The sequence below is a fragment of the Phoenix dactylifera genome, chromosome 7 (genome assembly GCF_051530095.1).
Source record: "Phoenix dactylifera cultivar Ajwa chromosome 7, Ajwa_hap1_PhDact_Kaust_v1.1, whole genome shotgun sequence".
NCBI classification, from domain to species: domain Eukaryota; kingdom Viridiplantae; phylum Streptophyta; class Magnoliopsida; order Arecales; family Arecaceae; genus Phoenix; species Phoenix dactylifera.
The window spans coordinates 33307389-33322829 of NC_143196.1; the positions used below are offsets into that span (position 1 = coordinate 33307389).

At 37.1% G+C, this 15441-nt stretch overlaps 3 protein-coding genes across 3 annotated transcripts; all 3 read right to left on the minus strand.

Moving 5' to 3' along the window:
* Positions 1-3908: 3908 nt before the first annotated feature.
* LOC120110983 (two-component response regulator ARR11-like) lies at positions 3909-5861 on the minus strand. The gene is made up of 3 exons (XM_039127096.3): positions 4552-5861; positions 4092-4454; positions 3909-3998 (listed from the first exon to the last, which is right to left on the minus strand). The coding sequence occupies exons 1-3, from the start codon at positions 4592-4594 to the stop codon at positions 3922-3924; spliced, it is 483 nt and encodes a 160-aa protein (XP_038983024.2). The 5' UTR covers positions 4595-5861; the 3' UTR covers positions 3909-3921.
* Positions 5862-7177: 1316 nt separating this feature from the next.
* LOC120111212 (two-component response regulator ARR11-like) lies at positions 7178-9385 on the minus strand. The gene is made up of 4 exons (XM_039127773.3): positions 9187-9385; positions 8728-9090; positions 8557-8633; positions 7178-8165 (listed from the first exon to the last, which is right to left on the minus strand). The coding sequence occupies exons 1-4, from the start codon at positions 9227-9229 to the stop codon at positions 7875-7877; spliced, it is 774 nt and encodes a 257-aa protein (XP_038983701.1). The 5' UTR covers positions 9230-9385; the 3' UTR covers positions 7178-7874.
* A 3242-nt stretch (positions 9386-12627) lies between these two features.
* On the minus strand, positions 12628-14475 carry LOC120111211 (two-component response regulator ARR11-like). The gene is made up of 4 exons (XM_088724381.1): positions 14075-14475; positions 13616-13978; positions 13445-13521; positions 12628-13054 (listed from the first exon to the last, which is right to left on the minus strand). Exons 1-4 carry the CDS (start codon positions 14115-14117, stop codon positions 12764-12766), a joined length of 774 nt encoding a protein of 257 aa, XP_088580507.1. The 5' UTR covers positions 14118-14475; the 3' UTR covers positions 12628-12763.
* Between the last annotated feature and the right edge of the window lie 966 nt (positions 14476-15441).

Sequence of the window (15441 nt, forward strand, 5' to 3'; positions counted from 1 at the left end):
AGGTGGATGCGCTTTAAGCTTTAGTAGGGTCTTTACCCATTAATTTGAGCAGTTCCATTCTCAATTGGTTGTAGGGGATGGAGGTTCATATCCATTTGGTATTCAAAGATATTGTTTGGTCAAGAAAGATTATATCATTATCATCTGTTATGACCAAGAAAAAAAAAATCATATGGTTGTTTTTGAAGATCGAACTGCTTTTTTTTTTTTGTGGAAATTCAAAACTTTTTGGAATGAGATGAAGGTTCCAAAAATGAAAAACAAGTAAAATTCTCATGAGAAAATGTCACTCGAACTAATGGCTGCACATCCCTGTCTAATCTGACGGAAAAATTTTCGTTCAACAACTTCATGCTTTTATTTGCATTGTTTAACGACATACACTAGTTCTGCACTACTTAAATGTCAGAAATTATCTATTTTTAATAATAACGTATTTTACATGCCTAATAATATAAAATTACCATTTACAAATAACTCTCGATCAATATCACCATGTTCAACTCTTATTTTGTTGGATGATACATTTGTAATATAACTAATTTATATATATTTGAATTTGGATGATTCTTGATCTAACTTGTCTCAAAATAACAATGGATCAATAAATTACATCTTTGCTCTGATATAATAAAACTGAAAACAGGCAGGCAATTCATTTTTCATCATTCTGATCAAATCTCAAGGGAAGCAGATTAGCAATTCATTTTCATCAATTCATTTTCATGGCATGATCGAGAGACGTGGATTTGAGTCTTAGAATGTGCCAGTTTTTGATATAACCCAAGATAATGTTCTTTCATCACTACTTCGAAGAAAAGATTCAGATTTACATTCACCAAGATAAAAACATATATATGTTTTGGATGTATCATTTAGTTAGATTCTAGCAACTATATATAGTTTGTACATTGCATGTATCGAACTTCTGTCGATCGGGCGTCAGACCATATACACTCTGAACATGATGATCATCAGAAAATTAAAATTCAAAATTCATGCACTATAAGTCAACTTATCAAATACTAATACAGTTCTCTACAGCCGTATGCGGGCTTCCATCATAAAACTTAGCAGCTCCAAGAAAGATTAACTTGTAATCAATAGTAGAAATTTCAACGAAACCAGCCTGTTCCCAGAAACATCAGCAGGAGAAATAACGATGAAATTAGCGTGCTTCCAGAAACAATGACCTATCTATATATCACCCCAACACGGAGAAAATTCTAATTGGAGCTCAAGTAAAGAAACAAATTCCCGAAAGGTCTTCTCAAAGCGTTATGAATTTTCTGAAAGAAGACCTTTTCAACTGACACCTGGTTGGTATCTGCTTTTTAATAGAAATTATCTGCTTTGCACATATTCTATTCTCCACTCAGGCGATGCAAACGGCAATATTATTTTATTCTTAAACGTATGAAATTTGATTCAGTTTACGTCAACTGCAATGTTTAAACTTTAAATACTGACTGTTATTAATAATTCCAGAGAGAGAAAGAGGCATTATATAATACATATTAATGGTAATATTTAGATAATAGTCATTATTAGATGACTATCATTCGCAATAACTGTTGTATGATCAAATGAGATCTGACATTGATATTCTCTAATGAAAAAAATGTTATTGAATGATTTTAATTATGGTGGCAATGAACTCTTATGTAATTGATCATCCACGAATGCTTGCTTATGTCATCACACATTAATAATTTTTCAATAAAGCCGCTAACCACTCCACTTCCTCCTATAGCCTATAGGTTCAGCCTCTCTCCTCTCACTTGTATAAAGATAAAAAATAAAAGTCTAAAGAAGTAAATTTTTCTCCATTTGCACAAATGTCTATGGTTATTTCCTTTTTTTTTTTTTGGGTACATCGGAGACCCACATACAAGCAGTACCCAAAAAGCAAAAAGTCAAAGTAAAAAAAAGACTATAAGGGAGATGGGACAAAGATCTGGTTCACTCAAACAAACTTACCTAAGTGATGAGCCGCATAGGAGGCCATCCAATCTGTAGCACTGTTGGCCTCTTTGTAAACATGAGTAGCTCTGTGAAAAGTGCAATCACCTAATAGGTGGTGAATGTTGTGGAGCAGTCGCATCCCCCCACCAGCACTTCTGGATTCCTAGATCTTTTCAATTACTGTGGCGGAGTCCCTATCCAGGATAATATGATCTGCTCCCAGCACTTGTCTCGCATAAGACATCTTCTCTTGTTGCTTTGATCTCAGTGCTGTCGATAGAGTGATTGAAGATACGCCGACCTCCAACCGTCACTAATCTGACTTGCTGATTTCTGATGAAAAAGCTGGCGCCGTAGCAACTTCCTTCCTGGATGCTGTAATTGAAGTTCACCTTGAGAAAACTAGAGTATGGGCGCCATTTGCATTTCCTTGATAGACTACTTCCATGTACTATATTTGTAGACTACTTTTCAGTTGCTCTTTGATTACGTTTCGAACTGCCAACCCATCAACCTTTAGCCATTGACCATAATCTCAATTTGTGAAATGCAATTGCTATTAGTTGTTCCCCCCACCCCCCACCCAAAAAAAAATCTGCTACCAATGGACCTTTTAGTGCATTGAAGATAGGAAATGAAACTTGAGAGGAAGAAGGAACTAACTAGCACTAAAAATTACTTAGAAAATATAAGGTATTTGCATTTGTAACTTCGTTAAGAACAACCCTACTCAGAATACATGATGAGTTCGTGATTGTCATGGTGTGGTATCATTTTCTCTAGTAATGTCATCCAACATTTTAGCTATAGAAGCATCATCGAAAATATAATTTCTCACATCAAATATATCATCGATATCATCCCCTGCCGGTGAACTTGCGTCTGCCATGTCCCTGGCACTTCGTGGTTCAGCTGTACTTGGAAAATTTTCGATGGCAGCCATGTCATCAGCAGTGTTCTTGTCTACCAATGAACTCTCATGTAATTGAACGTCCAAGGATGCTTCGGGAACAGCAAGCTCATTGGCAGCGTGGAAGGGCTGCTCTTGCGTCAAATTCCTCCTCGGTGGTTCAACATCGCATTGGCGAGGAGTTGTGCTTGCCGATGAAGTCCATTCTGGCTCTGCATGATGGGAGTAATGTGGAAGTTGATTTCTGGAAGGATCATTAGCCATCATAGTCTGTTGCTTCGCAACCCAAGTAGATCCTTGATTATAACTATGCATCCCAACATAAAAATTTGGAGAGCTCAATGGATTGATGCTAGCCATCCCACTTCCACTCCACTGAACTTGTGTCGTTTGGCATGCATACATACTTCCTCGTGTGGAAGATTTCAAATAATTTGCTGCAGGTTGAGTCCATCCACTCGAATGCATAGGAGGATATGGGGTCGCGATGAAGGGAGCAAAGATTGGTTGGGTGAAGGAAGGCATTGGCCTTATCTCTCGCAGTGGATGAATCTCGGTTGATCTCTCGAATCTCCGCAAGTGAGTTCGATGCCTCTGCATACACAAGTAGGATATGGTTTTTCCTTGGTAAGAAAACTAGAAACCAGCTAGTGTCCGGGGCACATAAATACATTATGTTGACCCGAATACCAAACAAGAAAGGTAGGAAATATCCTTGTAAACTCGTAATAAATAAGATTTCTTCTTTCCATTTTTCGATGGCATTATGCAATAATTCAGATAATTCTGTAAGCATTAAGCATTGATACAGTAGAAACTAATACTTCTTGGAAACAAATTAATATCATCTCACATGAATCTAGAGTTTTGGTTGATGGACCTCAACGTAGGGTTTTATTTAGGAGTTTCTTATCCATAGACAATCTATTTTCCATATTTCTCGGCAATTTTAATGCTGCATCACTGAATGATTGGTCAACATAATAATATAGACAATCAACAAGAAAAAAAAATAATGCAGAAAATTTAAAGAGCAGACATCAGACCTAAAGGCGATTTGAAACTTGACTCAGGGTAAGACCCTCAACTCCCATCAGCTCATATACCCTGCTAGGAGGAGCACCTGCCAACAAAAAGGAGTGTTAGATAATGCAAAAACATGATGAGGCGAACCTAAAAAACACGTATAGTTGTGGAAGAGTTCGAGCATTCTTACGTTCTCCTACTAGCACAGTAGCAAGCAGAAACCTTTGGTGGAGCTCGAAATCCCATTCCAAGCGTGCCTGCTTTGGCTTTTCAGAACCACCACCTTCTTGCCTCTTCCGAATAAATTCATTTTTCCCAGAGCTTCCACCTTTTGGTGTCTTTAAAGAGCATGAAGCGCCAGCTTGGCCGACCTCTTCAATGTTAGGTTGGCTCCCCACGCTCTCAGATCTCTGTTCCTTGTGTTCCCTCTGAAACCATGCCTTCTGAGAAACAACCCCAAAATCGGTGATAGTTATGGGCTTTGTTAGGTGCAAGCAAGCACCATGGTGAAGCGATTCATGTCTAATTTTATCATCATCGTAAGCGCACATCGCTGCATAACAAGATTTACAAGAAGATCAGAGTCATGGAAAATAGTAAAATGAAAAAGGAAAGAAATTAGAAGACCAAATGAGATTGGTGCTACTTACTGATGATGGGTAGGTCCAATTCATTCACAAAATGCTTCAGCATATCGAAGTTCTTTGAGCCAATCAAGCAGATTTCAAGTAGAAGGAGATCAAATTTTTCCCTCTGTTCTCGCAGTGTGCACAAGGCTTTATATACATCGTCAAAGGATAGAACTAACAGAAAGTAATTAATTGAGAAACGAATGAGGTCAGTCTCATCATTATCGTCGAGCTAATTCTGGCCAGGTAGCTAGCAAGGTGTATGAAATGCCGTCGTTTTGCTACATATGTGTCAAGTTCTTCAAAAAGAGAGAGAGAGAGAGGGTAAGGGGGAGACATTACTGACACTACCTAAACGTGACACGCTTTTTGAGAGAAAGATGTTACTAACACTATATAAATGTGCCAAGTTCTTTAAAAAATAAGAGAGAGAGAGAAAGACATTACAAATGCTACATAAAAGCGCACTGGCCAAAGACTGAGTGTCAAGTAACAACAAATTAATGTTTTGTTTTTGACTCATTTCTAAAGCGATGCACTGAGATATGCACTGAGAGAAACGTTACTAAAATAAGACTCAATCTCATGTGCCAACAAATTGAGGTATTGTTCGTGTGAAAGATAGAAGCTGATGATGGCTACGGTTAGGAAAAATTATACCCCACAATGCCATCAACCACAACTAATCATTTCTAAAGTGAAGCACTGAGAAATGTGCTTGATGAATGAGATTCATAAAAACACAACTCCAACAATGGTGCACCGAGATATGTGTTTGATGAATAAGATTCATATGGACGAGCGGTTATGATTTGTGACGTGCACGGCCATATAGTGCAAACAATGTAGGATGCACGGTCACATCGTGCACATGTGCATACGATGCCACTTATGATGAACATCGTTGCAGTCATACATGTAAATGGTGCACAAAAAATAAATTATAAGCTTAGAATTTTGTAATCAAATGAGACTTTTTCCAGGCTAGGACGAGCTATTCCTCACCCAAACCCGCCGCGCATCTACTTGGGCCGTAGCCCAGTCCTCCAGGCAAACCGAGCTACGCTTGTAAAAAGAGCAAAAAAAGGGCTTTGAAGCTAAATGAGGAGATCGATTAATATTGCTTCATATGAAATTTTAAATAGAAAAAGGCTTCTCTGCTTACCATTGAGAAGAAGGGAAAACGGGGAAAGGGTGAATAGATGTTTTTTTTGGTGGAAAAGGAAATAGAAAATGGGCAAAACCCCAGAAGTTGCAACTTACCTCAATCACCAAAAACAAAAATTCCATGTTTTTGACTAGGTTGTTTAATTCTCCCATCATTATCCCCCAGTTCCCCTGCTCCCAAATTAAGAAGAAAAAAAAGAAACAAAACAAGAAACATATAAAACATCCAAACAGTAAGAGAGTAAGAGAATAAATATCGGAAAGAAAAATAAAAGGAAGAAATATAATACAAAATCATAACAACAAACATTATGACAGGAACGATCCCCACCCACATGCTCGCATAGTTAAGAATCAATGATTTAGTTTATATATGAAGCTTAACAACATATCACCTTAATGTCAACCAAAAGAAAACAACATCATATCTTGAGAAACAAAATGTACCTTCACACTAGAAAGTAGAAAGTATCCTCGTAATGACCTTAAGGCTTACAGAATCATCATTGACAACCACAATTTGAATCCTTTGAAATAGGCCTTGGTTTTCGAAGGCTGTTTCCATGGAGGGCTAAAATGAGCTATGGAGGCTACCAAGAAGAGTGAAAAGAGAGACACCTTTGAGGTGAGGCAACATGGTGTGGTTTCTTATAGATAAAAGAAAGAAGACAGGTGATAGCAGATGAAAAAGCAGGATATATGAAAACAAAAGCAATAATTTTTTTTAGTAAAATTTTTGAACTTCTACAAGATATCTGTCGTGCACCACTTTATGTACTTTTTTGAATGTATATGTGCCCTAATTTGTCAACTTCATGGAAAAAAAATCAGAACTCAACAAAAATATGTTGTTACCAAAATAACACAGAGAAAAAAAACATGAAGGGCATTGTTGTGAAAAATGTTGCAAGCAAGGACATTACAATTTGGTAGCAGGGTAGTTTGGTCATTTTGTTAAATAATGTATAGGATGAAAGTAATGTCATATGATTATTTTGTAAATATAAATTTGTTTTGATAATTTTTTCATTAAATTTTTTTTGGGTAATGATTTTTGGTCCATTAAAATAAACAAAGGAAAGCTATATCTAATTTTAAAGATAAAAGCAATCAGTACAAAATTTTACCAGAAGTAATAAACAACGAAAAATGATTCTAGAATTTTTTTAAAAAAAGAGAAGTTTTTAGGCAATTTCTTAAAATATTTATTAGCTAAAGAAAATATCATTTGTAAAATAGGAAAGAACAAGATGTATTTTTGAGCTAGATTAAATGATACTAATAAAAGTTCACTATATAGAAATTCCACCTCTTATTTGATTCCTAATTTACTGGCATATTAAAAAAAATTATGACGATGTTGAAAATCTAATATTTTCAAAGATACAATTGTCAGAACTCCTAGATTTAGAGAAGTTTCTTTTGTCGCTTTGTGAACGTTCGAGAAATCCACTAGATTAGCTAAACCCTATCTACACTGATGGTGTTCTCCTAATAAAGAGGAATAACTAACTTTTAGGTGGTATGAGATCTCAATGGGCACGACAAGGCATGTCGTGTTGCAAGTGTTTGTCGTTTTGTCTCTTTTTTCCTTAAAACTAGAAGGGGAGGAACCTAAGCCAATATTAATATCAACGTGGGATTTGAATGCAAGTCGTAAACCCTAGCAATTTCCATTTTATCATGCAAGAGTTTGATATCACTTAGACATATGTTAGTTGCCATTCTTTTTCAGTAAAATGTTAACTTCTAGTACAGTAAACTAGTATACATTTATCCATGTGAGCTAAATGATTTAGGTCTTTCAAAGCATGTTTCTTGTAATTTCTATATTTTTTTAATGCTTGTTACTTTTCTAATGCTTGTTAGTTTTCTAATGCTTGTTTCTTTCACCCGGCTCCCATTTATATTTCATAATTTAACAAATTTGTGATCCATCAAGTGCAATACTATCGATGATAAGATAAACATATGCATAAGAAATAAGCAATGAAGGGTTACCTATAAGAGTATGATTAAAAAGAGAAAGAAAAATTAACTAATGGTATTATGACCTAGGAATGTTCTAGGGTTAAGTAGTCATTGTAGTTTGAACTTAATTAGAAAATATAATGTATTTGCATTTGTAACTTCATTAAGAACAACCCTACTCAGAATACATGATGAGTTCGTGATTGTCATGGCGTGGTATCATTTTCTCTAGTAATTTCATCCAACATTTTAGCTATAGCAGCATCATCGAAAACATAATTTCTCACATCAAATATATCATCGATATCATCCGCTGCTGGTGGACTTTTGTCTGTCATGTCTACTGGTTGAGTCCATCCACTCGAATGCATCGGAGGATATGGGGCCGCGATGAAGGGAGCAAAGATTGGTTGGGTGAAGGAAGGCATTGGCCTTATCTCTCGTAGTGGATGAATCTCGGTTGATCTCTCCAATCTCCGCAAGTGAGTTCGATGCCTCTGTATACACAAGTATGATATGGTTTTTCCTTGGTAAGAAAACTAACCTGAATACCAAACAAAAAAGGTAGGAAAGATCCCTGTAAACTCGTAATAAATAAGATTTCTTTATTCCATTTTTCGATGGCATTATGCAATAATTCAGATAATTCTGTAAGCATCAAGCATTTTTCTTGGAAACAAATTAATATCATCTCACATGAATCTAGAGTTTTGATTGATGGACCTCAACGTAGGGTTTTATATAGGAGTTTCTTATCTATAGACAATCTATTTTCCATATTCCTCGGCAATTTTAATGCTGCATCAGTGCATGATTGGTCAACATAATAATACAAACAATGAACAAGAAAAAAAATAATGCATGAAATTCAAAGAGCAGACATCAGACCTGAAGGCGATTTGAAACTTGACTTATGGTAAGACCCTCAACTCCCATCAGCTCATATATCCTGCTAGGAGGAGCACCTGCCAACAAAAAGGAGTGTTAGATAATGCAGAAAAGATGATGAGGTGAGCCTAAAACACACGTACAGTCATGGAAGAGTTCGAGTATTCTTACGTTCTCCTACTAGGGCAGCAGCTAGAAGAAACCTTTGGTGGAGCTCGAAATCCCATTCCAAGTGTGCCTTCTTTGGCTTTTCAGAACCACCACCTTCTTGCCTCTTCCAAATAAATTCATTTTTCCCAGAACTTCCACCTTTTGGTGTCTTTGAAGAGGATGAGGCGCCAACTTGGCCGACCTCTTCAACGTTAGGTTGGCTCCCCACGCTCTCATATCTCTCTTCCATGTGTTCCCTCTGAAACCATGCCTTCTGAGAAATAACCCCAAGATCGATGATAGTTATGGGCTTTGTTAGGTGCAAGCAAGCACCATGGTGAAGCGATTCATGTCTAATTTTATTATCATCGTAAGCGCACATCGCTGCATAACAAGATTTACAAGAAGATTAGAGTCATGGAAAATAGTAAAATGGAAAGGAAAGAAATGAGAAGACCAAATGAGATTGGTGCGACTTACTGATGATGGGTAGGTCCAACTCGTTCACAAAATGCTTTAGCATATCGAAGTTCTTTGAGCCAGTCAAGTAGATTTCAAGTAGAAGGAGATCAAATTTTCACAAGGCTTCATATACATCGTCAAAGGGTAGAACTAACAGAAAGTAATTAATTGAGAAACGAATGAGGTCAGTCTCATCATTATCGTCGAGCTAATTTTGGCCATGTAGCTAAAAAGGTGGATGAAACGCTGTCGTTTTGCTACTTATGTGTCAAGTTCTTCAGAAAAAGAGTGAAAGAGAAGGGGGGGGGGGGGGGGGGGATGTTACTGACACTACCTGAACGTGACGCATTTTGAGAGAGAGAGACGTTACTAACACTACATAAATGTATCAAGTTCTTTAGAAAAATAAGAGAGAGAGACGTTACAAACGCTACATAAAAATGCACTGGCTACAGACTGAGGGTCATGTAACAACAAATTAATGTTTTGTTTTTGACTCATTCCTAAAGCGATGCAATGAGATACGCACTGAGAGAGACGTTACTAAAATAAGACTGAGTCTCGTGTAACAACAAATTGAGGTATTGTCCGTGTGAAAGATAGAAGCTGATGATGGCGACGGTTAGAAAAAATTATACCTCACAATGCCATCAACCACAACTGATCATTTCTAAAGTGAAGCACCAAGAGATGTGCTTGATGAATGAGATTCATAAAAATACAACTGCAGCAGTGGTACACCGAGATATATATTTGATGAATAAGATTCATATGGACGAGCGATTATTATTTGTGCACGGCTATATAGAGCAAACAATGCAGGATGCACGGCCACATCGTGCACACGTGCATACGATGCCCACTTATAATGAACATCGTTGCAGTCTTACATGTAAATGGTGCACAAAAAATAAATTATAAGCTTAAAATTTTGTAATCAAAAGAGACTTTTTCCAGGCTAGGACGAGCTATTCCTCACCCAAACCCGCCGCGCATCTACCTGGGCCGTAGCCCAGTCCTCCGGGCAAACCGAGCTACGCTTGTAAAAAGAGCAAAAAAAGGGCTTTGAAGCTAAATGAGGAGATCGATTAATATCGCTTCATATGAGATTATAAATAGAAAAAGGCTTCTCTGCTTGGAAAGGGAGAATAGATGTTTTTTTTGGTGGAAAAGAAAATAGAAAATGGGCAAAACCCCAGAAGTTGCAACTTACCTCAATCACCAAAAACAAAAATTCCATGTTTTTGACTAGGTTGTTTAATTCTCCCATCATTATCCCCCAGTTCCCCTGCTCCCAAATCAAGAAAATAAAAAGAAACAAAACAAGAAACATATAAAACATCCAAACAGTAAGAGAGTAAGAGAATAAATGTCGGAAAGAAAAATAAAAGGAAGAAATATAATACAGAATCATAACAACAAACATTATGACAGGAATGATCCCCACCCACAAGCTCGCATAGTTAAGAATCAATGATTTAGTTTATATATGAAGCTTAACAACATATCACCTTAATATATGTCAACCAAAAGAAAACAACATCATATCTTGAGAAACAAAATGTACCTTCACACTGGAAAGTAGAAAGTATCCTCCTAATGACCTTAAGGCTTACAGAATCATCATTGACAACCACAATTTGAATCCTTTTGAATAGGCCATGGTTTTCGAAGGTTGTTTCCATGGAGGGCTAAAATGAGCTATTGAGGCTACCAAGAAGAGTGAAAAGAGAGACACCTTTGAGGTGAGGCAACATGGTGTGGTTTCTTATAGATAAAAGAAAGAAGACAGGTGATACCAGATGAAAAAGCAGGATAGATGAAAACAAAAGCAATAATTTTTTTTAGTAGAATTTTTGAACTTCTACAAGATATCTGTCGTGCACCACTTTATGTACTTTTTTGAATGTATATGTGCCCTAATTTGTCAACTTCATGGAAAAAAAATCAGAACTCAACAAAAACATGTTATGTTACCAAAATAACACAGACAAAAAAAACATGAAGGGCATTGTTGTGAAAAATGTTTCAAGCAAGGACATTACAATTTGCAACCTCGACTACTTTTCCTCAATATTTGTGGTAGATTTGGTAGCAGGGTAGTTTGGTCATTTTGTTAAATAATGTATAGTATGAAAGTAATGTCATATGATTATTTTGTAAATATAAATTTGTTACAAGTCCTTGCATAGGATTATTCAATGATTTTGAAAGACTTTATTTGTTTTGAGATATCACAAGTATAGAATAATTTAGTTACCAATTGTATTTCCCTAATTCTATTTGCCAATAGATTGGTTGATTACTCCCACATTTAATTGTAAGAAGACCAAAATGCCCTTGCACATAAGAATTCAATAACAGGGTTATTTCTCCCTTTTATCCCCCTGCTTAACATCCATTCTCAACATTTTATAGAAGGTAGAGTGCATTTAAGGAGTGCAACAATAAGCACATTACTAAAGGAGGTTGATGTAAAAACAAATGCAAGTGCTTTTGTGCGAACTAATTTTGGCATGAAGTATTTATGCAATGGTTGCAGGCGTGTGTTTGATTCTGTCATTTGAGATTAAAGCTAATTAAAGCACGTCACATGTGACACAATTGGCCTTGAAAAACAAAATGCCCAGCTCCAAAGTAGAGAAAGGGGAGGGAGCAGGAAGAAGTGCAGGGAAGAAGAACCAAGAATTTCTATTCTCCACTCAGGCGGCGCTAAACAGCAATATTATTTTATTCTTAGACGTATGAAATTTGATTCATTCTGAATGCTTAGTTTACGTCAACTGTAGTGTTTAAACTTTAAATACTGACTGTTATAATAATTCCAGAGAGAGAATGAGGCATTATATAATACATATTAACGACAATATTTAAATAATAGTCATTATTAGAATGACTATCATTCGCAATAACTGTTGTATGATGAAATAAGATTTGGCATTTATATTCTATCATGAAAAGATGCTATTGAATGAGTCATGATTTTAATGATGAGATCATGCTTTCTTATTAATTTTTTCTTTCAGACATTTTGGGTAATCCGGCCTATATTTTTATTGGGGCGAAGTTGTGACTCTAATTGTAAATGGGTCCAAATATGGTTAAATGCATGCGTTGGATCGAACCCAATCTGTCGGCCCGAGTCATCTAAATCAAATTACTATAATTCGAAGTAGCTTCCTGCTCAGTTCTTAACTTGGTCAAAAGCACGACTATGTACCTACTGGGCCCCTTGTGCCATCAAGGCATGTTGTTGCTTTGTCTATTAATTTGGCTCAGCATTTCAACTCGAGCAGCTTTGCCGAAATCAAAGTACATGAAAGACATTATCAATATTATCTGACAACTATGAAGAGATGTTTGCAACTGCTTCAGCACTTCGTGGTCCATCTATGGTTCGAAAAGGTGGAGGACAGCGAGGTCATCAATATATCTGCTGCAAATTGACCTTTTAGTGTATTGAAGATTGGATATGAAACATGAGATGAAGCAGGAGCTAACAAGCACTAAAAATTAATTAGAAAATATAAGGTATTTGCATTTGTAACTTCATTAAGAACAACCCTACTCAGAATACATGATCAGTTCGTGATTGTCATGGCGTGGTATTATTTTCTCTAGCAATTTCATCCAACATTTTAGCTATAGCAGCTTCATCGAAAACATAATTTCTCACATCAAATATATCATCGATATCATCCGCTGCTGGTGGACTTTCGTCTGTCATGTCTACTGGTTGAGTCCATCCACTCGAATGCATAGGAGGATATGGGGCCGCGATGAAGGGAGCAAAGATTGGTTGGGTGAAGGAAGGCATTGGCCTTATATGTCGCAGTGGATGAATCTTGGTTGATCTCTCCAATCTCCGCAAGTGAGTTCGATGCCTCTGCATACACAAGTATGATATGGTTTTTTCTTGGTAAGAAAACTAACCTGAATACCAAACAAGAGAGGTAGGAAAGATCCTTGTAAACTCATAATAAATAAGATTTCTTCTTTCCATTTTTCGATGGCATTATGCAATAATTCAGATAATTCTGTAAGCATCAAGCGTTTTTCTTGGAAACAAATTAATATCATCTCACTTGGATTTAGAGTTTTGATTGATGGACCTCAACGTAGGGTTTTATATAGGAGTTTCTTATCTATAGACAATCTATTTTCCATATTCCTCGGCAATTTTAAAGCTACATCATTGCATGATTGGTCAACATAATAATACAGACAATGAACAAGAAAAAAAAAATGCACGAAATTCAAAGAGCAGACATCAGACCTGAAGGCGATTTGAAACTTGATTTAGGGTAAGACCCTCAACTCCCATCAGCTCATATATCCTGCTAGGAGGAGCACCTGCCAACAAAAAGGAGTGTTAGATAATGCAGAAAAGATGATGAGGCGAGCCTAAAACATGCGTACAATCGTAGAAAAGTTCGAGCATTCTTACGTTCTCCTACTAGCGCAGCAGCTAGCAGAAATCTTTGGTGGAGCTCGAAATCCCATTCCAAGCGTGCCTTCTTTGGCTTTTTAGAACCACCACCTTCTTGCCTCTTCCAAATAAATTCATTTTTCCCAAAGCTTCCACCTTTTGGTGTCCTTGAAGAGGATGAAGCACAAGCTTGGCTGACCTCTTTGACGTTAGGTTGGCTCCCCACGCTCTCAGATCTCTCTTCCTTGTGTTCCCTCTGAAACCATGCCTTCTGAGAAACAACCCCAAGATCGGTGATAGTTATGGGCTTTGTTAGGTGCAAGCAAGCACCATGGTGAAGCGATTCATGTCTAATTTTATCATCATCGTAAGCGCACATCGCTGCATGACAAGATTTACAAGAAGATCAGAGTCATGAAAAATAGTAAAATGGAAAGGAAAGAAATGAGGAAACCAAATGAGATTGGTGCTACTTACTGATGATGGGTAGGTCCAACTCGTTCACAAAATGCTTCAGCATATCGAAGTTCTTTGAGCCAACCAAGCATATTTCAAGTAGAAGGAGATCAAATTTTCCCCTCTGTTCTCGCAGTGTGCACAAGGCTTCATATACATCGTCAAAGGGTAGAACTAACAGAAAGTAATTAATTGAGAAACGAATAAGGTCAGTCTCATCATTATCGTCGAGCTACTTCTGGCCAGGTAGCTAAAAAGGTGTGTGAAACCCCGTCGTTTTGCTACATATGTGTCAAGTTCTTCAAAAAAAGAGAGAGAGGGTGGGGGGAGACGTTACTGACACTACCTGAACGTGGCGCGCTTTTTGAGAGCGAGAGACGTTACTAACACTACATAAATGTGTCAAATTCAATAGAAAAATAAGAGAGACGTTACAAACGCTACATAAAGTGCGGTCAGTCTCACTATTATCGTCAAGCTAATTTTGGCCAGCTAGCTAAAAAGGTGTATGAAACGTCGTCGTTTTCCTACGTATGTGTCAAGTTCTTCATAAAGAAAGAGAGAGAGGGTGGGTGGGTGGCTAGGTGGGGAGACATTACTAACACTATCTGAACATGATACGCTTTTTGAGTGCGAGAGACGTTACTAACACTACATATATGTGTCAAGTTCTTTAGAAAAATGAGAGGGAGAGAGACGTTACTAACACTACATAAAAGTGTGCTGGCCAAAACATTACATAAAAGCGCACTGGCCAAAGGTTGAGTGTCATGTAACAACAAATTAATGTTTTGTGTTTGACTCATTCCTAAAGCGATGCACTGAGATATGTACTTGATGCACTGAGAGAGACGTTACTAAAATAATACCTGGTTTCATGTAACAACAAATTAAGGTTTTGTCCATGTGAAAGATAGAAGCTGATGATGGTTGCGGTTAGGAAAAATTATACCCCACAATGCCATCAACCACAACTGATTATTTCTAAAGTGAAGCACTGAGAAATGTGCTTGATGAATGAGATTCATAAAAAATACAACTCCAGCAGTAGTGCATCGAGATATGTGTTTGATGAATAAGATCCATATGGACGAGCGGTTATAATTCGTGACGTGAATGGCTATATAGTGCAAACAATATAGAATGCACGGCCAAATCATGCACACGTGCATACGATGCCCACTTATATTAAACATCATTGCAGTCTTACATGTAAATGGTGCACAAAAAATAAATTATAAGCTTAGAATTTTGTAATCAAAAGAGACTTTTTCTAGGCTAGGAGGTGCTATTCCTCACCCAAACCCGCCCCACCTCCACCTGGGTCGTTGCCCAGTCCCCGAGGCAAATTGAGCCATGCTTGTAAAAGCAAAAAAAAAAAAAAAAAA